Source organism: Meles meles, chromosome 20, assembly GCF_922984935.1.
Source record: "Meles meles chromosome 20, mMelMel3.1 paternal haplotype, whole genome shotgun sequence".
NCBI lineage: Eukaryota > Metazoa > Chordata > Mammalia > Carnivora > Mustelidae > Meles > Meles meles.
Window position 1 is genome coordinate 21,155,283 of NC_060085.1, and position 23,793 is coordinate 21,179,075.

Genomic DNA, 23,793 nt, shown 5'->3' on the forward strand with positions numbered 1-23,793 from the left:
AGCTGCCCCGAATGTCTAGGATGCTGGGGTCAGAGATGAGCCCAGCATCACTGGCACCCTGTGGGCGTTTGGCTGTACTTACAGACTGTAGTGAGTCAGGGCTCACCAATGTGGCCTCTTGCCATGCATGGGGTGGTACTGCCTGCAGCTGCATGGGCTGGCAGCTCTACCAGGAGTCCTTCAGCCTTCAGCTCTGAGCCTTGGCAAACAGACCATCCCCAACTCTGGATTCCTTGCCTGTAGAGCTCAAGTAGGCAAGGCCTACAGCCTACCCGCTGTCTGCTACCAAGCCTCATTAGAAACAAGGGTGGGCTGACTCTCTGTGCTGGGTTCTGCTCGACAACTGCACTCCAAAGATGAGCAAACCTGGCCCTGCCCTCGAAGAAGTTCATGTGATTGGCAAGTCAGCACCATACAAATGGGTCTGTCATAGGGACTGTACTTGATGCTTGCAGAGCTTTGAGCTTTGGGTTTGGGGAAGGTACCCCAAGTTTGCCCGAGAGGCTCACAGAGGAGGTGGACTGTAGCTGGGACTTCTCCCATGAGTAGAACTTTGCTCCACCAGGAGGGGCCTCCTGACAGGGGAAGTGTGGCCAGTAGACATGTGGTAGGCGAAGAAAGTGGTAGAAAGGTTTGCTGGGCAAGGCATTGTGAGGAAGAACAGTCTGGGAGGCAAGGGGCAGCACAGTTTGCCCCCTCTGTTTTAGGAATCTAACTGGATGATAGGTGAAGGAGGGGAGGAGATGAGGCAGGCAGGCGACTGAGGAGATTGGGCTAGGTCCAGGTGAGAGGTGACATTGACCTGGTTGAGGGATGAGTAGACAGTGAGGATTTGAGGTCACATGGTTGGGAGACTGCGCTAAGTGGGAGTCAAGAGCGATGGAGCCTAGGTGATACGGGGCAGGAGCAGGGCTTTGGGAAGCTCCTCGACCAGGTGTTAGACTCTGACTCCTGCAGAGCTCTATTCTGTAAGTCCTGCCCCTCCTTCCACACCTGGCCCAGTTCGAGCCCTCTGCAAGGCCTCAGTGGGAAGGAGAATAGTCCTGCAGTTGCCTCATTCCTCAACAGCGAGTCCTATTCCTAAAGCAACACATTGGCTCTTGGGTTGGAAATGCTAATTCCAAGGTAGGAAAGGGCCAAGGTAGCAGTGTACCTTGGGATCAGCGCTGGGGGCTGACCCAGGAACTGTGAGATAGAAGAATCTTGGCATGGTGTGCTCTCCCCATGGCTCCTGGCCCAGCCACTACCTCCAGGCAGCACACGATATAGCCATCTTTGGCAGGGTGGGTGCGGGGGGCGGTGGGCTTGGGTGTCCAGGGTTGGTTGGGCGCAGCCTGACTTGGGTGTCAGTCTGGGCATGGCGGACGCACAGCCTGAGAATACAGCCTCAAGGTTGGTCCTGGGTTCTGATTCCGTTTCATCACTGTCATGCTGTGTGATCTTGAGCATATCACGTAATCTCTCTGAGCCTCTATTTCTTCATCTATAGAGCTCTGTTAAGATATCTGCTTCATATGTTGTCTGGCAAGAATTAAATCAGGTGATATAAGTGAGGCATTCATCCTACCATCTGGCCTCCAGTAGCTGTTTAACAACAAAAACAAAAAAGGGTGGACAAGACGTTCATGCTAATTAGGTACACTGAGGTGTTAGGCTGAGCACTTATGACCCAGGGCTAGGCCCTTGGCCTGGCTGTGGACATCTGGCTGGCTCAGAGGATGAGTGTACAGCTCGGAGTGGTCCCTCTGGTCCTATCCCTCTCAGTCCTGGGTCACTCCAGAAGATAGCTGTGTCCCCAGGTCATATCCTGACACCTGGGATAGCTCAGGATGCTTAGTCTCCACCTGCTGTGGGAGGTGGGCAGTATATTCTCTGCCTAGCAGGGATCCTCGCAGAGAGTTCAGGGAACCATGGACCCCAGACTTCAGGTGCTCATGGCTATCCCAAACTCTCTAGTCTATAAGGACCTGGGGCCCCAGGGTCCACACTGCTGATGTGATAGAAGAGGACATTGAGGATCAGACAGCAAGAGTTGAGGTATTGATCTCACATAGTTCACTCACACTTTTTGCTTTTATTTAACGAATGTTTGAGCACCTAATCTGTGCCACACTGCTGGGCACTGTGAAGACCAAAGGGCCCAGCCCTCAGGGCCTCTCAGTGTAGGGGGATCAGGGGAGTCTGGCTGAGAGACTCCATCTAGTCCGGGGGAAGCGTAAGAACCCAAGCCTTCTCCCTAGGCTGCTTCCCTAAGCAGTGTCCAGCATGGCCCTGCATATTTTGGTTCACAGACAGGATGCAGGCTGAGCTGTTGTGTGGCCCATCCCCATACCTTCTCCCTCCCCAGTGAGCACAGTGGGAGCCAGAATCTGCTTCTGTGTGAGTATAGGGAGCAGTGAGGCTATTTCAGGCTCTGTGAGTGCAGCAGGGAGTGACCAGGTGAGAGGTGGCCACCGGCTATTAATGCTCCCCTCCCACATGAAGTGTGGACTGACAGCTCTCTAGTCACTCAGTGTCCAGGCCTCAGTGCCCGGCCTCATCTGGACAGGGAGAGGCTGGTTTCTGAGAAAGGCCTGGCCTCACATGGTCTGGCTGTGGACTCAGGAGTGACACAGGAAAGGGTGGGCACCACCAAGCCTAGGCCCTGGCAATCGCTGTGGGCTCTTTCACATCAGGTGCTGTTCGAGCATACATACCTCATCAGCTCTGTGTCCTGGAGCGTCAGCATATATGTGTCAGTCAACTCTAGATCCTGGAGTTCTGTATGGAAGAAGTTTCTGGAACTGGTTCTTGTTGGGCAAGAGAAAGGATTCCATTCTCCATCCCTGAGGGCCTTTGGAGAGGGAGGAGGAGGAATGAGGGAACATGTGACAGGAAGTGGACCTACCCTGGTAGTGGCTTATAGGTGTTCTCCTCTTGGGCCCAGCGTTTTTGGAGTGCAGCCATTTCCTCTAAGTACCAAGGGAAGGGGGTGAGTTCGAGTCAGTCACTGATCTCTGCCTGCACCGCAACCCCTCCAGTGTACATGTGTATATGTGCTGGCGAAGCGAGCACCCCAGTCCACATGTGAATGCACTCGTGCGTGCACACACATACACACACATCCAGTTCTGTTCTTGTAAAACTGGAAAAGAGTCAAAATTGCTCTGCCCTCAGCCCTGCTACTGATGTAGGGTGCGGGGTCTGCAGCCCTGTCCCTCTGGGAGCCTGGGGTGTTGGAGGGGTGGGAAAGAGCTGGGAGGACCCGAGTGGCTCACTTGCTCCTGGCCAGCTCTGGCCTGTGATAGCCCTTTCTCGGTCAGCTGCCCTCATTGTGCCCATGGAGCAGTCCTGTGTGCCATCCTGGCCCTCCACCTTCTTCTCCACCCCTGCTGCTCCTGCCTCCACTGCTGTTTGGGCCTTAAGCACCCTGTCTGCTGCCCTTGTGGAGAGCCTGGTTGAGGCAAGTGGGGTGTGGCAGCAAGTTCAGTTTACCTGGCTGAGGCCTAGGAAGGGGTGCTTGCCCCAGGTATGGGGCAGATGGGGAAACTGGAGGTTCTTGGGTTCTGCCTTTAGTAAACTCGACTGTATTGAAGCTCCTTTTTTCTCCTAATCCACTGAGAGTCAGCCTGGGACCACCACATCTGCATGGGCTTAGGCTGGTAAGAGTGTTGATTTAGGCCTGTGCCACACTTCCTTTCCCCTTTAGTGTGTGTTTGTGTGTATATGGGGTCTCCCCCTGAGATCCCTAGAGGCACTGAGACCATATGGGGCCTGGGAAGGAATGAGGGATTGGGACTGCCCAGGGTTGACCTCTCAAGGGCAGTGGGAATGAGTGCTATCTGATGTTTCCAGGGGCCCAGGCCATTCCCTACCCCAGTTACCTGTGATGATTTTCATCCAGGTGGAGTCTGGGCTTTTTCTCTGTAGCAGGTTAACTGTGTGGGGGAGCCCTGGAAAGGCACAGCCCTTTCTTCCCCTCAGAGCTGCCTTTGGTAGGGAGGAGGGCTGCGGTATGGGAGGAGAGGGCTTTGGACTCTTTCTGGGTTTGAATCACGGCTCTGCTGCTTGTTAGAGTGTGATTCTGAGGGAGTCACTTGGTCTTTCTGAGAATCCCTACCTCGGGTTTTGTTTTTCTGGGGACTAAATAATAAGGATAAGGCCCAAAACCTGGCCCCCAGTAGATGCTTAGCACTCTTGGCACCCCCTACCCTGGGCCTCATGCCACTAGGACTTTGTACTTTTGGGAACCCTGCTTGCCTGCCTCTGGCCTAGCCTCTTGCAGGATGCCTGGGCCGTCAGAGGAGCACAGCATAGGGACACACCATTATGCAGGCTTTGCCTAGCCAGGGCCTGCTTCTCGGGCTCCCACGTGGCTTTGGGTCCTGTGGTGTAGCTCTGGAGCCAGTCTGTCTGTGTTCGAATCCAGACTTCAACACTGCCTTGCTGTGTGGCCCTTTCTGAATAGCTTTGCTGTCTGGGTCTCAGAAACAGAGTGGATAATGGTAGCTATTGCACAGCGCTGTTTGGATTGAATGAACTGACATGTGGAAGGTAGCAACTGGGGCAGTCAGTGAGCACGCTGTCAGGTGCCAGCTGTTGTTAGGATTATACCTGGGGGTGAAAAGAAAGAGGCCCTGAAAGACTTCTAAGTGAGAGTTCCCAGAAATCCCCCAGGCCCCCATTTGGAGGTTGGCATCCTGCTTACTCCCCTCCCCTGCAGCCTGAAATACAGGTCCTCTGTCCTCTGTCCTCTGTCCTCTGGCCCTGCTGTCCGTATCACCCATGTCCTGACTACTGTGGACCAGCTTTTGCCTTTGGAGACCACCTGCTTGGGGAACTTGGACCTGTGGGGCTTGGTGTATTGACCGGCAGCACCCCGAAGGTTAAATGAACCCACTGTTCACCCTCCAGTAATGAACAGCTGTGGCTGCTCTGTTCCCCCTCAGTGAAGGCCAGTGAAGGTCACTGTCCCTACTTGTCCCCTTACCTTGGGTAGCTCTGGGCTGGGTATGCTGGCCAGGGAGGAGTTGAAGCAGCTCGCCGGGCCTGGATCTGCAGGCATCACAGCTGGACTTCATCAGATGTTGCAGGTTATGGATTGAGGGCTGGCCATTTCTTTTTTTAAGATTTTATTTATTTATTTATTTGACACGGGGCGGGGGTGGGGGACGCACAAGCAAGTGGAGCAGCAGGGAGAGGGAGAGCAGAGGAGGGAGCCCAGTCGAGTGGGGCTCGATCCCAGGACCCCAGGATCATGACTGGAGCCAAAGGCAGATGCTTAGCTGACTGAGCCACCCAGATGCCCCTAGGGCTGGCCATTTCTACTGAACCCAGCATCTGGGTTTGGTCTGGACCAACTGACACCATTTTTCCTTCCTGGATCCTGGTAGATACTAGTCTTGTCCAGTTTCTAGACGCACTGAAGTCCTAGCCAGGTAGGGACTCTCTTTTCATTATGGCCTCACCAACAGCATCAGCTTGGCACCTTGAGACCTCTCTGGAAGGAGCATTGGAGCCAGCTTGTACCCAGAAGCTTTAGGTTCCAAGTAGACTGCTCTCTTCTCACATGCCAGGACTGAAGAGGCCTCACAGCTCTTGTTCTGGGCACACGTACCTAGAGAAATGACTGATATAGGGAGGAAAGTGAACAAGCAGATGGAACTGGGAGGCCTAGGCTGACTTCCTAGGATCAGGCCCAAATAGAGGCATTGCAATCAACCAAGGTGGGTGGAGTTTCTAGCTATCAGGACACTCCCTTTATCCTCTAGGCCCCTGACCTCAGTGGGCCATTTCTCCTGGAGGTAGGCATGGGCTCTCCAGGGAGCCCAGGGAAGCCTTCCGGGCTCCTGACCAGCCTTGCCCCTCCCCAGCTGGTCTTAGGGCCTGTTCCATCTCCTTGCCAGTGCCTCGTTTAGGTGCGGAACTCCAGCAGCTCCAGCTGGTACAGGGCTGCTTTGCAGGTGGTGGGCTTCCTGAATAACTTCCTAGGCTGCCCCTTAGCCACTGGCCAGGGCAGAATCGGGCAGGAGGTATCCCACTTGTGGAATTGAGGGGTTGCTCATGCAGAAAGGGAGCACCTGAGGCTGACAAACCTCCAGGATCTCAGGAGTCCTGTCCCTTATTAGCTTCCTTTCCCTGTGATGGGACTTCCTCTTTCAAGGTAGAGGAAGAAGAACTTAGCTCATGTGCAGGGCCCGTGCGTGCATGTGCAGGTGTGCGTGTGGTGTTGCTGAGATACCCCAAGAAACTTACTGTGTGCACAGGAGTCTGGACCTTTCTGCCTAGAAGCCGGAAGTGGTGGGGAGAGACAGGAACCATCAGTGACTGTGCAGCACAAGACCTGCTCCTTTGGGTGGGTATTTGGGATCTGAGAGGAAGGGCTGCTTGGCAGGGAGGATTTGAGGAGGAGGGTTGAGCTGAATCTTGAAGGATGGGCAGGAGTTTCCCAGGCAGAAGGGACTCTGGAGTAGGGTGAAGAAGATCATTCCAGGCAGAGGAAGTAGCTTGCGCAAAGGCAGGAAGCATGGGAGGACGTGGCATGTTTGGGGAGCTGCAAATAGTTCCATGTGGGTGTGTGCAGGGTTGTGGTAGGAGAGGAGGCCGGCAAGGCGAGCTGGGCCAGAGCCTGGATTTGTCCCTCCCTCTGCCACTCAGATGCTCAGTGGCCCACCTGGGTTCTGGCCCCTACTGGGGCCTGGGGATGCCAAAAAGAATGCTAGGCGATGTGTGGACAAATCCAGGCACTATTGTATGGACCACTTAAAACAATGTTGAATGCTGGGCTCGAAAGTTTCATCCTAGAGCAGAATTGGGAGCCATTGAAAAGTTATAAGCAGGGTGGTCACAGGTGTTGTGCTTCTTGGGGATCAAGGAGGATGTTGAGCCTGGGAAGTCCATAAAGGCTGCTGAAGTGATCCCCGAAAAGACCCAGGGACTCAATTCCAGGAGGGCCAGAGATGATCAGTCAGGTGGCCTTCCATCCATTTCTCCATCTAAGTTATAGTGAATGTTTCTTTTGTACATGATAAGTCGCTGGGGTCAGGATCGTGGTGATTGGCATTGCCCCAGACACTTGCCAGGCCCCTCCTGCCTCAAGCCTTGAGTGTGAATGGAGCGGTTGCACCATCTATAGACAAGAGATGGTACTGCGTTTGGCTCCAGCGCCTCTGCCAGGGCAGGGTGGGAGGAGTGTCAGGCCAGGGATGTGACTGCTACCAAGTAGAGTTGAGGAGGCAAGAGTTAACAGCAAAACGTGTGTTTGGGGTGGGGGGGACACCCAGCTACCCTGAAAGACTCCCCAGGAGAGCACCTGAGCCTGGAGAGTGGGCAGGGAGGAACTACGTGTTGGGAGGTTTGGGTGAATGGGCGCTGCAGGCCAGAGGTCACTTATTTGGCTTGTGTTGTAGCTGCCAATAACCGACAACACTTCCAGTACTTGCCGAGCGCCGCACCAGGCTGGGCCCTCAGATGAAGTATCTCATTCAATTTGTCAATTCTGCAAGGAACTTGAGCTCCAAGAAACCAGGGGACATACCCAGAGTTACATGATTCACTATTCACTCCCAGTCCTGTATGTCTCCAGAAGTTGTGGTCCTGACCACTGCACCATATTGCCTGCCAGTAAAGTCCTGGGCTAGACTTAATGACATAGGATTCAAGGGGGTGGCAAGGGGTCTCTAGCTGCAGAGACCTGGCAGTGACCCCCAGGGACCGCATGGAGGTGAGAACCTGGAGTCGGTGCATGAGTCCCAGGCAAAGTGAGACTCCAAGGACAGAGCTGGGCTGGGCTGAGAAACCCCTAGGGTATTGTTGACAGGCCTTGGCAAGAGGGCAGAAGCAAGAACACGTAAAAATGACTTCATGGTGCTGGGAAGGTAGGCCAAGAGATGCAACTGGAGGTAGAGGGAGTTTGAATTTAAGCCTCAGTGGGCCCCAGGTAGTGGGAAAAAGGGACCTTCAAGTTGAGGGAAATCCAGGATTGACAGCACACAGTCTCTGATGAGTATCTTCGATTCAGGATTAGATACCTCTGGGGGTATCAGGACCTGGTGTAGACTCAGGTGGCAGGAGATGAGACAAAGTGGGGCCCCTTGATGCCAGAGGAGAGGTGAGTGCTGGGCATTGCAGGCCTGGGGCCAGGCCTAGGAAGTATTAGAGACTCACATGGAGCCCCACCTGCTTTGGGTTTATGGGACCCAGGAGAGGGAGGGCAACTAGGGAGGGGAGCAGAGTGCAGTGACATACAGCTACTGGGAGCCCATGGAGACTTGAAGGGGAACCAACAGTCTGTGGATGAACCAGGAAGGGACTTGGCAAGTGTGGCAGGGCTTGGGATGGGGCATGGGTTGGAGAGGAGGCTCTGGTAATGGTGGCTGGCCCAGCTTGAGGGACTGGGGAAGAGGATCTCAGTTTCGTCAGCAACCCAGAGTTCAGTGTAGTCCCGCTTCCAGACCAGTGACCCTCCATAGCACAGGGCCTGGCATATTTGGTAGAGGCATAAATGAAGGGATGGATGAATCCTGCAGCAGGATGCCAAAGGCTGGGGCACGGATAAGTTCCAGAAGGAAAATACTCTTCTCCATCATGGTATCTGGGGCTGTGGCATGTTGGAGCTCATGGTTCTGCCAGGCCTGAGCTGGCACAAAACCCAGGTAGCAAGAGTTCTGAGAGCCTCCTTCCTTTGCCCAACGCTGACACCCCTGTTCTTCCTCTCCAGGTACCCCCTGAGAAGTGCCGCTGTGCAGTGGGCAGCATTCTGAGTGAGGGTGAGGAGTCTCCCTCCCCTGATCTCATCCAGCTCTACCAGAAGTTTGGCTTCAATGTGTTCTCCTTCCCGGCACCCAGCCATGTGGTGACAGCCACCTTCCCCTACACCTCCAGCCTGTCCATCTGGCTGGCTACCCGCCGTGTCCATCCTGCCCTGGATGCCTACATCAAGGTGAGAGACAGGCCCAGTGTATGTGTGTGTTGGGGGATAGCCAGTCCTTCAGCTGGGAGATGGGGAGGACTGCCCAGTCTGGGAGGAAAAGCTGCCTTCAGGAAGGCAGCACCCTGGGCGCCCCCATGGAGCAGGCGCCTATGGAGCTAGGAAGATGGGCAGGTGCTGCTGGCATCTATCCCAAATGCCAGAGACTTGTGGGTGCCAGAGCATCTACTAGGAGCATAGGGAGCTTGTTCACAAATGTAGCCTGGTCAGTTCGACTCTGGCTTGGACCAGAGACATTAGGTCTCAGCCCCCGCTCCAGGCTCGGATGGATGGACAGGTCCACGCTGACCCTTTTCCTGCTTGAGGCCCACAGAGCAAGAGCCCTGAGGCTTCCTGTGGGTGGCAGGCCCCAGGTCTTCATGTGTGGCCCTGGGCCTGGCCGCTGGGCTTGTGCACCTGCTCCCTGAGCACAGGGCCGGGGCAGCAGCAGCCCCTGTCTCCTTTGGTTCCTGATCTAGTCAGGGGCTCTGTATCCACAGAGATTTTTAAAAAAATTTTCCCTGTTGCATATCCCTCCTCCTCCAGAACATGTTGTAAACTTGGGTACTTGGGAATGACCCAGTTGGGCTTGAAAGTAATTGTTTATTCATCCATTCAGCTTGAGTTTATTGAATGTCTATGTGCCATGTACTGTGCTGGACACAGTGTGAAATGTTGGTGTATGGAATACACATTTACATCAAGTGGTTAGAGACAGGTAATAAATGTCAGACAAGAGGCACCTGGCTGGCTCAGTCGGTGGAACATGCAACTGTTGATCTGATGTGAGTCCGAGCCCCACACTGGGTGTAGAGATAACTTAAAAATAAAATCTTTTAAAAATATGTAAAAATAAAAATATATAAAAATAAAATCTTTTTTAAAAATATCAGACAAAAGTGAGATACATGCTAGAAAAGAATGGTAAGGAAGGGCAGGGCACCAACTTGGATACAGTGGTCAGGGACAGCCTCTCAGAGGACGTAACCTCTCAGGTGGAACCCTGAAAGAGCCCTTGGAGAAGGGAGTAAGAAGATTCCAGGCAGAGCAGAGTGAGAGCAAGATGGTGGGAAGTCACTGCAGTGTTCCAGCCTGGAAAGTAACATGTGACCTGAGCCTCTTAGCCACACATATACAAGATAGGAGCTCTCATCCTGCCCAGGGTGGGCCTGGATCCAGGATCCATGAGGCCAGTGGAGGTGCTTATGGGGCTGTCGGGATTTCCACATGAATGGTGGTGACTTGAACTGGGGCAGTGGCTGTAGAGATGCCGAAGTGGAAATTTACCATCTATTTTGAAGGTAGAACTGGTGGACTGTTGCATGGATTGGATTGGATCGGACTGTGGAGGGGCTGGGAGGGCAACCAGCTCTGGAGACTGTGTAGTGCGGAGCTGCCTGAGAAACAAACAGGAGAAGAAAGGAGGAATTTCAATTTGGTGGATTCAAAGGAACCTGAGGGCTCTCCAGAGCAGCCTGGGGGAGGGTCCTTGGTGATGGAACGGGAGCTCAGACAGATCTTGGTTAAGGAGGCGAAAAATCTGGTGTCAGGGCTAGGGAGTGAATAAATGGGTCACCAGCTGTGGCCTTGGTGGTCAAGGACAGGAAGAGAAGAAACAGGACAGCTGTCGCTGTGGTAGGGCAGAGGCACGGGGAGAATAGGGGTGGAGTTCCTTTGTGAGCTGGTGGCAGCCAGAAGGGTGCTGGGGAGGAGGTGCTTGCCTGCGGGTGAGTTGGGCTGGAGGCTGAGGGGGGGTGACGCAGGAGGTGGGGTCGCTGGCTGGTGGTAAGGACAGGAAGGCAGACATTGGTGCCTGAGGCCCATTCAGCATGCGTCCTACGGGGGCCTCAACTGTTTCACCCAAGAAAGGCTACTGGGCAGTGTCTCCAGTCCTTTCGCTGCCATCTTCAACCTCAGGGTTGGAGGAGCCCCCCTGGGAAGAGACTTGCTGGGTTCCAGACCTCAGAACAGGACATGTGGCATGTGGTGTGGTGGCGAGCAACTCAGCCACCAAAGCCTTTTCCTGGCTTCAGGGGTTTATTTTTAGACACCTTTGTCCAAATTTCCCGGCCCCTGACAGCTTCACAAGTTGCCTGGTTTTGACGTCACCTCTTTGATGAAAGCCCTTCCTCTTTCCTCCTCCTCCCATGGGAGCCTGTCAGCTGTGCTCTGGGCTTGATTCTCCTGGGGTGGGGACTGGAGCAGGGGGCTACCATTCTCTTTCTTGCCTTTGATGAGGAAGCCAGGGTACAAGAGAGCAAGGGGCTTCTCCAGAGATGTCCGTCAGGCACACTGCTGTGGGCTTGGCCACCAGCTGGGAGAGTGAGAGAGATGCCAGGCTGCCCACAGCAGAGGCATGGCCCAAGGTGCTCTGATGGCTTCTGGAGACAGAGGTCATCTCTGCCCCTGTGTTTAGCCTGATCTTATGTTCTGGGGAGCTTACCACGTGAAACAAAGGGGCTGAGCCTACAGTGGACAGGGGGGTGGCCCTGTGCCTCTCAGCCTGGGAAACAGAGAGAAGAGAACATAAAGCTCTCTCCCACACCTGCCCTCTTCCCCATTGCCCTGGGACCAGAGGAAAGACGCTGCTAGTGAGACCATGGGCTCTTCTGACTCTCCTAGCTCTGACAGCTGGCTGCCTTTAAGTGTGCACGCGTGTGCGTACCCTTCTTTTTCCTCCACCTCTCTGTCTTCTCTCTGGATCTGAGGCTGTGTCTGCTGTGGAGCTGTTTCAAATGGAATGACGGCAGCCATCTGCTTTCTGTCTCAGGAGGTGTGAGGGGTAGGGGAGGCCAGTAGCCCCGCTACCAGAAGGATCCTGGGAGAGAGCTTGGCAGGCTGCGGCAGGGGGCAGGGGTGAATGGTCTCAGAGCTTTGGGTGGGGGAGGTGGAGAGCAGCTGCTGTCCTGGCAGTTGCAGACATGCCTGAGACTGGGGCAGGATTGACCTCATGAGACAGAAAGGTCCTGGGGGTCACTGTAAGGAACCCAAAGAGAAACATTTGTCAGGTTTCTGTGGGGATTCTAGAATGATGTATAGATCCCAGCTTTGTAATGTGTGTTGCAGCCTCTGACTCTCTGGCCAGCCCTCCCCAGCTTGGCAGCATGGCCAGCTGAGCTGGAAGGGCTAAAACTCTGCCTTTCTTCACATAAACCACTGGGGGGCTCCAGGCAGAGCCATCTGGGACAGTGTCTGTGTGAGGGGATGCCTGGGTACCATGTGACTATCATTTTATGTTGTCCAGCTTTGTCAGGCTGCTCCACCAGAGTCCAAAGAGGTGGCATCCTTGGGCAGGAGGAGATCACCCCCTGAGCCCCAGGAAGTGGCGTCTGCTGGCAGCTGCAGGAGGGAACTGAGCTTCCTTGAAATTATAGGAAATGGGACCCAGAGAGGTGTCAGCCCAGAGCAATAGGCAAAGGCCCCAGAATTCACTGCAGGATAGAACCAGTCTTAATGAGTGTCCAGGGAAGACTTGGGGCACCTGGAGCAGACCAGGAGAGTGAGAGGTCCGGGGATCCCTTGTGCATGAGAGGCCCCCAAGCTCAGTTCCTGCTCCACAGCTCTCTATAGCAGTTGGCGGGGAGGTCATTGAGAGTGTTAGACTGCCCAGCCAAGACCCCATACCCGACTTCCTCTCAACAGGATCCCTAATCTTCTTAAATCCCCTGCCCCAGGCAGGGTCTCTGCTTTCCATGAGTTCTCAGGGAAGGGTCCTTGTGGTGGTTGGATATCTTCTCCTGAGTTTAGGGAGACACCGGGCATTGCCCATGTGGAAGTTGGCTAGCTGGGAAGTGCAGGCGGGAGCAGTCAGACATTGGCTTTTCCTCCACAGAATGGTAGAGAAGCTGGGGGAAGTAGGGTCCGGGTGGATGTAGTGAGCTGGTTGGTTTGGGGCAGTCTTGGTGGTAAAATTCTGGGACAGCTGGGATGGTGAGGTTATCTCACGAGGGGGGTTAAAATGGGCAAGAATCCTAGCTCAGAGTTCTCAGACCTCTCTGGGGCAGGAGCCTGGGGCTGTGCTAAGGGGTTCCCGTGGCTTGGCTGCCAGGTGTTAGGGCTTGTACTTTGCCCATGCTTGCTTCAGCTGGAGTAGCTCTGGCTCACAAGGTTGTGAGCTTTTTGGAGGAGGACACCTGGGATTTAAGTGGTTTTCAACCTCTTTCCTCAGAGAGGTACACAGCTGGACAGACGCCCCTCTGCGCCAGGCCTGCTGCACATCTGTTGCGGGTCTTGAGGACACTGTGGCAGCTGCAGTGTGAGTGAAGCCGGGAGGCAGCAGGGCTCATCCCGTGTGCAGGCAGGGCCAGGGCCCCCAGGAGAAGCCGTTTCCGGGGAGCATGACTGACTGGGAGTTGGACCTGAGGGGAGCTCTGCAGTTCTCCCTCTGCTGGTGGTGACTGAACTCCTGAGTGGTGGGTGACCGGATGGTGTTGTCACAGAGCAGCCAGCTGGGAACTAAGGAGTAGGGGCCTCAGCAAGGCGCCTGCGGGAGTGAGACAGCCTCTTGAGCTGGGGGAGTCTGTTGCTTCCTCCCAGCAGCATGGTCAGAGCCTGGGGTCCTGTCCAGTGGCTCAGAATCTTCTGTAGGTGCTTCCCCTTAACCTGCCTGGGTAACTTTGAGGGAGTCAGTGGGGGGGCAGAGTTGAGCCCACTCTGGGGCTAGAACACCAGTGGGGAGCAGCATGACCCTCGCAGTGGGAATCCAGGTGAGGACGCCCCAGTGGGCTGTGAAATCTGGGGTCATCTCTCTCTCCATGCCCATTACCCTTGCTGAGCAAACGCGGGAGAGTTCAAAACTTTATTTTTCATAAGGAAGCACCCCCCCTGGCAGGACGTCAGCTCAGTTGCTGACCCAGCAGTTACTTACTGAGCCCTCTTTTATGCAGCATTGTTCAGGGGATGGGGGAAGCAGCTAGAAGGCAGTCACAGGGTCATAATCAAAGCCTACGTTCCAATCATTGTAACAAATGGGGAGATGGAGGTCTGGGGAGGGGAGGTTACCCAAGGTCAATGGATGTGGCCGAGTCCAGACTGGGTGGCCTGGGCTGAGGCCACTACTTGCTTCTTGAAATTTTGCCCCGTCCATGAGTGGAGTTGGGCTCAAGAGGTCCAGGACCTGTCCTGAACTTGGGATACACTGGGATGTCCCCAGGTTGGGCCTGGGATGGTAGTAGAGTAGACCAACATCTAAGTGACCCTCTGTCTGTAGGCCTGGTGGGTATAGTCAGGGCTGAAGCTGCCGTTCTCAGAGTCAGCTTAGGGAGCCAGAAGCGAAGGGCAGGAAGGGCCTGGGTGTCCGTTCGCCCAGCAAGTGCCCATTAAGGGAGACCTTGGCCGTTGCTCTGGGCACAGGAAGCAGCTGCTGCAGGTGCCTTACTGGGGCTCCAGGGCCAGCTCACTTGCCAGTGCTGCCCCCTGCTAATTGGCCTGTCCCAGCTTAGTGAGGAGAGTACTCTCAGCGGCGCCAGACCCTGGGGCTGAGTGATGGGCCCCCAGAATTCTTTCCTCGCCCATTTCCCCCCACCACAGGGTTAGCCATGCCCAGGGAAAGTGGGGGTGGAGGGAATGGATTCACCAGGAACACAAAGTCACCTTTGGAAGATGGTGGCATTTGGTCTCAGCCTTGAAGGAAGGGTAGCATTCTCCAGGTGAAAAGGCAGGTCAGGCAGAGTCACTGGTTTGGGTGTGGTTTTTAGGTACATTGTGCCTGGAGTGCAGGGGAGGAGCGAGGTTCAGATTCAGGAGGTGGAGCTGGGTCTTGCATGCCCTTGGGATCCACTGATGGTGTCTGAGCAATTGAATGACTGCTTCCAGTCTGGGCTTTGGAATAGGACTTCAGCATAGGGAGATGGGGAAGGAGAGCTGGAGGCCATGGAGCTGAGGCTCAGAATGACTCTCTACTCCCAGATGCTCTCAAGCCAAGAGAAGCCCCCCACCTTATCAGGGCTTGGCTTCCCTTACGTAACCCTTAGGGAGCTGCCCCTGGATGCTGAGGTTGGGGGGTACCTACAGGAGGCCAGGTCTCTCCCTCTGCCAGCCTAGGCCCTGCAACCTGTTCCTCAGTCTCTCTGGCTTCACCTCTCCCCACTCCCCTACCTCAGGACTAAAAACACAAAGCCAGCCTTTGCTGGGGCGGGCGTGGGAGCCACCACTCTTGAAATACCAGCTCAGATGTGGTAGCTTGGCAGCCCTGCAGGACCCTGGGGGCTGAGGCTTGCCTGGATGGTACTGTGGGGTGGGGCCGTCACGGATCCCGAGAGAGCCTTCTTCCCCAGGCAGATGGGAATTCCGAGGAAGGATTTTGTTGCTTTTCTCCGGAAAGCTTGGGATTCCAGAAACAAGGGAAGGGGGAGAGATTTTGAGGAGGGGTCTTTCCCTCCAGAGCAGAAAAACTCTGCGCTTTAGCAGAGCTGTCAGATCAGAAGAGGTTAGCTGCCTGGTTATACCGACAGGACACCTAAGGCTCCAGGAGTTGGGCTTTCCCCGGGGTGGGGGGGTTGCTAAGCGGAGGGCAGAAATCAGAGGTACCAGTTGGAGATGAGAAATTCAGGGCCGCCTTCTCATCTACCCCTCTCCTTCACCCTCTCCTCTTCATCCTTCCTTGCCCACCTGTCCTTCCCCTCTGGCACTTCCTGATGCCTCTGGCTCCCAGGTGCTAGGCTTCGTGGTTCCATCTGCACTGAGCAGCATTCCTGCTGTTGATAATCAATCAGTATCATTCTCGGCAGCCTGTGAACGGGACGGGGCTCAAGGTCCTTACTGCACAGATACTGCAGAGATTGGCTGGGTCTTGGAGACAGGTGGGCTGTGGAGCCTGCCATGGTAGCAGCAGGATCTGGGAGTCTGTGGCTCCCCTCCCAGATCTGGAAGGGAGAGTGGGGGATCCCAGGCCTGAGCCCCCAAGTCTCCCAGAGGGTACTCACCCTCAGGTTTCCTGTCCCCTGGTCCTGCTCCACAAGGGTCCAAGAAGTCCAGAGTGGGACTGAGCTAGGGTTGGGCTCTAGCAAAAGGAAAGACGGGGCTTGGCTGCGAGGTCAGGGGCTTCCGGGTCCAGATAGATACTAGGGTGCTTAAGGGCCTGGGTCCCCTGTGCCTGCTTAGAGGGAATCACCCCCGCCCTGCTCCTCAGTGCCCCAGCCCACCCTGGTCTGATGGCTGCTGAGGCCCCCTCTTGAGCTGCCCAGGAAGCCAGGGCCTGGGTGCACAGGAATACGAGCAGAGGTGTAAATTGCATGGCAAGCTGTCAGCTCTGAGGTGAAAATGAAAAGTCTTAAGGCAGTGGTGCCAACAGGCACAGCGCCCTGCTTCCCCAGCCCGTTCTCCCTCACACCTTCCCCTTTTTGCCGTCTTCCCCAGCCTCCTGCCCAGGCCTGGCTCCTCTGCCGTCCCCTCCCCTGCCAAGGAGGAGGGGCCCTTCACATAGACCTGACCCCAAGAGGGCCCTCATATGTTGCTTCCCTTACATTTCTAACTGGCTTACTGGTGCACAAAAAACTGGGCTGTGCTTGTTTGTTAATTTTGCGATCTTAACACTTATGGTAATTTCTCCAATTGATTCCTTTTGGGTTTTTCAAGTATATAATTATCTTTCAGTGATGGTGTTTTTATTCACCTTTTCCAGTTTCTCACTTCTTTTGGGATCATCTGTTCCAATCTCTTTATTTTACAGTTGGGGATATTGAAACCCAAGGAGAAGCTACCTATTTGTCAGCGGCAAGGCTCTGGACTCCTGCCCGAGCTCTCTCTGCCACTTCTGCTCCCTCACTTCCCTCTGCAGCAGCCCCATCTCTCTCCTTGTCTCCTTTGCCCATCATTTTCGTAGCTCCGGGCCCTCCTACCAGGGGGAGGGTGCTCACCAGCCCTTCTGCAGGCTCTCCCTGCTGGCACGGCAAGGCCCCCAGAGCCGTCTCCTGCTGTCACCTCCCACCCCACAGACAGGTTTAGGTTCTGGGCCAGAGGCTGTCTGGAGGCCCAGTGGGGATGAGAGGCAGCCAGGGAGAGGGAAGTTGACGGAAGTTCCTGGGCAGAATAATCACAGTGTGCCACATCCTAGCTGCAGCGGCGCCTGCTGTGCCTCCCCCATCACTTTGCACGTGCGATGCAGACCAGTTGCCTGAGGGGCCTCCAGGGTCTGAGCCCCCACTTGCAGGGAGCGCTGCGTGTGGGTGGGTGCACGTTGGTGTCTGTGTAATTAAAAATGAGCACGCCTCGCTTCACCCAGTGAGGACACGCCACCACCTCGGGTGGGATGCAACAGCTGTTTGTGGGCTGTGTGGCAGCCCAGCTGTCCAGCCTGCAGTGGAGGGATGGCTAGGACCGGGCAGCCCAGGGTGAGCAGGGAGGCCCAGGGCCTCTCACGCCAGGAGGCAGGAGGTTAAGGGGTCGTGATTATGTGGAGACGACAGAGAAGAACTCTTTTTCTGGGGCTCAAGTGGAGTTGGGGAATGTGTGACCCAGTCCTTGGCCTGCTCCCATTGCCTCATCCTTTTGGGGATTGGAGGCCACCTGGCTCCAAGCAGACCCAGCCTCTGGGAATGGTCTCCACCTGGACCTGACCTTTTCTGCGCCACACCCCCTCCCCACCCTCCGCCAAAGCCAGGGCGTGGGTTGCTTGGTACCCAAAAGGGAGTAGTTCAGGTCTTCTCTCTCCCCCCTCCTCCCTTCCCCTGATGCACTATGAACTCCCTGGGGCAGCACTGTGGATGCTGTGGGGAAACCTTAGCCATCTGAGCCTCTGCAGGAGCTCTGAGCTGTGTGGGCCAAATCCGTGACCCCCACCCAGGAATGAGTCCAGCCTGAGGTACAAACAGAATGTGTGGTGTGTTCCCCAGATAGTTGAGGCAGCGGCACCACGGCGGCCTGTGTGTGCCGCTCATTCCCTTGTCTGCCAGCATCCCTGGCCGTGGAGGGGTAAGCCCCTGTCAGCGCAGCAGGGATATTGGGGGAGGTGCTGCAGACTGAAGTCCCCTGGAAATCCCTGCATTGTTTCTGCTGTGGAGAGCAAGACTTGGAGATGTGTCTGAGGGATTACAGCTCCTGAATCCCACTTCTAGCAGTTGCAGCTGGCACCATAGCACGGTGACTTCTTCCTGTTAGGTGGGGAACATTGTGGATGTCTGCGTCTCTCCTTCCTTGGAGAGAGACCTTGTGGTCCCCTTGATTCTGTGCGAGAGTGAGTTGCTCTGGGTTGTGGCTTCATTAGATGGCCAGTAGCTTCAGTGGCCAGAGCAGGTTCCCCTGTCCTGGTGATACTTCCCGGAGCATCTAGCTGTCTGGGCTGTGGGAGGGGGTATCCCCGGGGCTGGAAGGATGCCAGGCCTATCCACACCCCTTTCCCCAGCAGTACCAGCCCAGCGTGGCATTGACTTGGTGTCCTTGGCCCTTGGCAGTCTGTTCTCCAAGGGCTCCCTGGGGCTAGCTGAGGGAGAAGCAGCTGGTCTTGCCTTCCTCCAATGATTTTCCAATATTTATCAGCTCTTCGACATGAGGCACAGGCCACAGCTCCTGCTGTGTACCGAGGACCTGAGAGCTGGCCCATGGTTACCCTCTCTTTCCTTAGAGTCTGTACCTGGCTGGCAGGGAAAGGTCTTGTCCTATGCCTTATCACTTAGGGACAGGACTTATGGCTAGTCCTGTCCCTCTTCCCCTGCCCCAGTCCCAGTTGGGCTCATTATTGCTCTGGGGGGCAGAACAGGGATGGGGGGGCGGTCTTGAGGAGAAGCTGCACAGACAACTATAAACCCCTTTCTTGCCTATGGGCCTAAGTTGGAGCTTTGCACCTCTGCCTTCTTCCTGCTCCTCTCCTTTGCCCCTGAGTCTGAATTTTGACAGGACCCGGCATGTGTTAAAATGATTCGAAGCTAAGCTGTCAATGAGATTTTTAATTAGCTCCATGCCTCCCTCCACTGGGGAGGGCCTGGGTCCCCAGGTGGTAGGGGTAGGACGAGGCTGGGCTTTGGTGGGAGGCTGCTCCTGCAGGGGCCTGGGGGCAGGCTTCGGCAGCTGGCACTCCCTGTGTGGGATGCTGCAAGGAGGGAGAGCTAGGCAGGGAAGGAAGGGCTGTGTAGCCAGGCCAGTTTTCTCTCTCTCCTCTGTCTCCCCTGTTCCTCTGTTCTCCCCAATGGCTTTGAGATGAAGGCGACGGCAAGGATGGAGGATGCAGTTTCCATGGCAACGGGGCTGTCCACAGCCAGGCAACTTCAGAGCCGGGCTCTCCGGAGGGGGCAGCTGTGCAGAGCAGCGACAGAGCTGCCTCCCGCCTGCCAGTGAGGGGGCTGGCAGAGCAGGTGGTAAGGGTGGCTGCCTGGTCCTGCCCACCCTGATGCCCAGCCTAGAGGAGAGAGGGAAAAAAGGACTACTCCCTCCTATTATCCCTGTTACTTCCAGAAGGGAAGCTTTAGGGAGGTGGCTTGAGTGTTGATAAGGGTTGGGGTAGGGTTCCACTATCCCTGGAATTTCTTGGTGGTCACAGGTTCTGCTTCCTGGGAGCATCCCCAAAGCCAAATGTCTACGGCCCTTGAGAGACAGGCTACCAGGTTGATGACCACTTCGCAAATTTCCTCTGGACTATTAAATGCCCAGAGAGGGCATGGCTTTCACCATCAGGGCATGGGCGTGTTGGTGAAAGCCATGCCCTGATTAGGTTTGGGGGTATTTTTCTTCCCTCTAGCTACTGGGGAAGGGCCTGTACCTTCCCCCGGGAACCCCCTGACCCTGGGCTTGGTGACATGCCTCAGTTCACTGAGTGGCAGATGCTCATTCCCAGGTGCTGGCAGTAGGGAAGCTCTAGAGCCTGGTAGCTCCTGCTTCCTAACATTGTGTTCTTGTTCAGCCTCCCAAGGACCAGGGCCAGGTGAGTGTGTGGGCAGCTGGAGAAGCAGAGACAGCTGTCAGTGTGTGCAGAGATGGTAGGAGCTGGGCATGTGGATTTGTGAGGTGGCATGAAGAACACCCAGGTTGGCAAAAACAAAAAACAAAAACTGGACTCAAAGTATTAAAAATAGGGGCACCTGGGTGGCCCAATGGGTTGGGCCTCTGCCTTTGGCTCAGGTCATGATCTCAGGGTCCTGGGATGGAGTCCTGCATCGGGCTCTCTGCTCAGCAGGGACCCTGCTTCCCTCCCACCCCCCACCTCTCTGACTACTTGTGATGTCTCTCTCTGTCAAATAAGTAAATAAAATCTTAAAAAAAAAAAGTATTAAAAATAATGACTTTCCTTCACTGATCCTGGGATGTCAGGGTTGGGGTGTCCCTCTCTCTGAGCACATTGAGACTTCGGGTGCAGGGCCTTGCTTGGGTTACCCATGAGGTCAGGCTAGCTGAGCTGCAGCCAGACTTTGGCCAGGCCACCCACCTCCCCTGTGGGCTCCTAAACATACCTTGTCCCCCAGTGGCTGCTGAACACCCTGACTCATAAACCTCCAGGCTCACCTTTCTTCTTGTCTTTACCAGGGGGATTCATTTTGTACCCCTCTTCTCTGCTTTAATTGGAAGGGGTTCCTCAGCTCTAATGTTGGCCAGGCAGGTGGACAAGTGGAGTCCTAGAGTGGCTTTTCCCTACCAGGTGCTAAGTCTTTCATTACTGCTAAGTGGAAGGCTCATTTCAGAGCTCGTGGTGAGCGCCGGGCGGGTGCTATAAATAGTCGTGTTGTGAAGGTTGGCGGCTGAGCAGCGACAGGGCAGGGGCCTCACAGTCATCCTAGTGGGTAATTGCGCTCCATTGCGGAAAAGGGGGGCAGGCCAGGGAGTAGCGTGCTCTTGACCCCTGTCCTGATTGTTCCTGCCTGCCTCGGTGCAGCTCTGGCATGTGTCTGTGCGCCATTCCATACACGCTGGCAGAGGGGCACTTCAGGCTCTGTGGCCAGGCAGAGGGGAATGCCTGTCTCAGAACTCAGGGCCCTATAAACTGGTACTTCAGCCAGCTGGGGAGTCAGGATAATGTCCAGTGCTAGTTCTGCTTGTCCTGCCCACCCCTCTGGCCTAGGATCTGCCTCTTCCTCCTTGGCTGAAACTCTGGGCAGGTGCCAGAGGGGAGGGAACCAAGCACATGTAATAGTCTTGGAGGTTGGCTGGAGAGAATGGGCGCGAAAGAGGGGTTTCGCTGGCCTGGAGCCCCTGTCCATGGTCCATCAGTAATATGTCTGTGAGGGCAGGGGCTGGAGGCCTGAGGGTCAGGGGCCCTGGCCTTTCCTGAGATCTTGGGGTCAGTCAACATTGTCCAGGGTGGGGAGGAGGTCATAGCCAGGGGATTCTGAAATGGGAAGTCTAACAGGTCAGAAATTGGCATGGCTGGGCTTGGGTGCCTGGGGCCATAGTCCCTGGGGTCCCTGACCCTGGGGTAGTTGGATGCTAAGCATCATGGCTACTTGAGACTAGTGCTTTCTGGAATAGCCTTTTGGTCAGAGGTGTGGATAGGTTGGTTTAGTGGTGCTGGGGGCAGTGCCAGGCCCCTGGATTCTAGTAGCACCTGTCCCAGGGTGTTGTCCCAAGGACTCTTGTCCCAATACCTCTTGGAGTTTGGGACCCTGCCCTTAGGGTGCTCTGTGTCTGCCTCCCTCAGCAGGGGTTTGGTACTTGGGGGAGATCGAGGCAGGAGGCGGAGCCAGCCCTCTGGGAGGGAGTGAACAATAGATAGTTCCTAGGGCCTTTTAGGAGTGGATGGGTCAGAAGCCCTGTAGGGTTCATTTTACCTTCTGCCACTTTCTGACAAGGAGCGGAAGCTGTGTGCCCACCCTCGGCTGGAGATCTACCAGCAAGACCAGATCTATTTCATGTGCCCACTGGCACGGCAGGGAGACTTCTATGTGCCTGAGGTGAAGGAGACAGAGCGGAAAAGCCGGGGGCCTGCGGAGGCCAGTGACACCCAGATGGATGGCACAGGTATGGAGGGTGGGGCCCTGAATGGAACCTATCCACTGTGGGTGTCCAGACTAAGCTTGGCAGAGGTGGAGGAAGGAGACCTGTCCACCCCACAACCCACATGAGAATTGCCTATTTCTAGATACATGGATCCATGCAGGTTGGGTTCACACACGTTAGCCCTGGCAATACAGATACAAAGACCCTGCAGATGCAACGAGAAGTACCTTTGGAAACAGATGCTCATGGGAGGCAAATGGGGCTATTGAGGAGAGGCATCACTTGGGTGGGGCTCATCAGAAAATAGATTGGCCCTGGATCTGGAAGGTAGAGAGGAGAGAATAGGGTGTTGCCAGTACGGAGCCCTACCCAGAGGCAGCTGCTTTCTCCCTGCTGAAGAACAACTAGAGAGCATGCTGAGGGGAGCCAGGAGATCAGCACCTTGCCCCTTCCACCAGAGCTAGCCTTCGTCCTCCAGGTCCAGGTCAGCTGGTAATTTGCTGGCTTTCAACCCACCTCCCTGCCAGGCTGTCCCCAGTAGCAAGAGGGCCTGCTGGTAACATCCCAAGGGGCCCAGCCCTAGTCCGTGCTGCTGGAGTCTTGTGTGGTGATGGAGGTCCATGACCTGTGGGAGTGGTACACTCCCCCCAGTGGATAGCTGGGAGGAGAGCGGCTCTCCCTCCTTTGGGAGACTTTCTCTGTCCAGCCAATCTTCAGTAACCAAGGTCATCCTAGAAAGGCATATGTTGTGGCAGGGGGGGTAAGGGTACTGAGAGTCAGTCACCACTCCCTAGAGGCCGTGTCCAACACAGTTAACTTCATCTGCTGTTTAATTACCTCCGTGGGGCACTGTTCCCACCCGCCTGGTAATGCCCGGCAGACATTCTTCAGTGTGCCTACTGTGAGCACAAGACATGGCACAAGGTCAGCAGGCCCAGGCAGTCTCTAGGGCAGGAAGGGGGAGTGTCTTGACCTTCTTTCGACCTCCCTCTGCTGTCTAAACTCCCGTCCTCAGCCCACCCACCCAGCTTTCTCCCAAACACTGCCTGCCAGGGGTATTGAAGAACTACTTGGCACCCACTACAGCTGGCTGCAGCGTGGCTCCCACGCCCCCAGTGCCTTGGCCTGTCTTCCCCACTAGCCTGCCCACCCACTCCCTGCTGGGCAGGGGGGTCGCGGAGTCTGCCCACCTCTGACAGGATCTGCCCTGACACCAGGGCGGACTCTGAGTATGTGCCTGCCAGGTGCATGCCATTTGCACAGCAATGTGTGCTGGGTGCCTGGCTGCCCAGGGCTTGGCCTGCCCCTGACTGCCTCCCCACTGGGGCCCCCGCTTGGGCTAGGAGGTGAAAGGGGGTGATTAGCTGCCTTATGCCTGTTATTACATTGATGTATTATTTAGCTCCAGAGAGGCAATGAATATTTGATCTCCTTGAACTGGCTGTGGGCAGTGGAGGAGGGAGAGACTGGGGTGAAGGTGGCAGCCTCATTCTCTGCCCCGGCAGCTCTAGAGACTTAGGTTCTGCCCTTCCTTGTCTGGCCTTTTCTGTCCTGGGACAGGGGCCCAAGACTCTGGAAGTTCCTCTGGTGCAGACCATGGTGGGGCTGGAGGAATGCCACTTCCTTGCCTTAGACTCATTTGCCACAAGTGTCCACATGTCCCCCCAGGGGCTGGCCTCATCTGAGCATCCTGGGCCCCAACCTAAAGGGCCATCCCCGGGCTCCATTCTCTGATGGTTCCTAGCCCAGGAGCTGGGACAGGGAGGAGTCAGCCTCCTGGCAAGCAGGCACGTTCCCATACCCAGGTCCCAAGAGAGCCATTGGGTAGATAGGCTGGTGGAACATGACAGTTTAATGGGGCCTGGGAGCCCCATTTCATTTGCTTCTTTCAGGCCTGCAGCCTCTGGAGCTGGGGATAATTATCCCCATTGAAGGAGTGAATAAGGGGCTGGAGTCATGCCCTAAAGTCAGAAGGAACCACCCATAAC

General features: G+C 55.6%; 1 protein-coding gene across 8 annotated transcripts in view; it reads left to right on the forward strand.

The window, feature by feature from the left end:
- TEX264 (testis expressed 264, ER-phagy receptor) overlaps window positions 1-23,793 on the forward strand; it is a 30,394-nt gene that overhangs the window by 4,616 nt on the left and 1,985 nt on the right. For all 8 annotated transcript variants that reach the window (XM_045991841.1, XM_045991832.1, XM_045991836.1 and 5 more), the window contains 2 exons: window positions 8,699-8,920; window positions 21,658-21,826. In XM_045991841.1, the coding sequence (XP_045847797.1) occupies window positions 8,699-8,920; window positions 21,658-21,826 (391 nt within the window). The remainder of the gene's footprint in view (window positions 1-8,698; window positions 8,921-21,657; window positions 21,827-23,793) is intronic.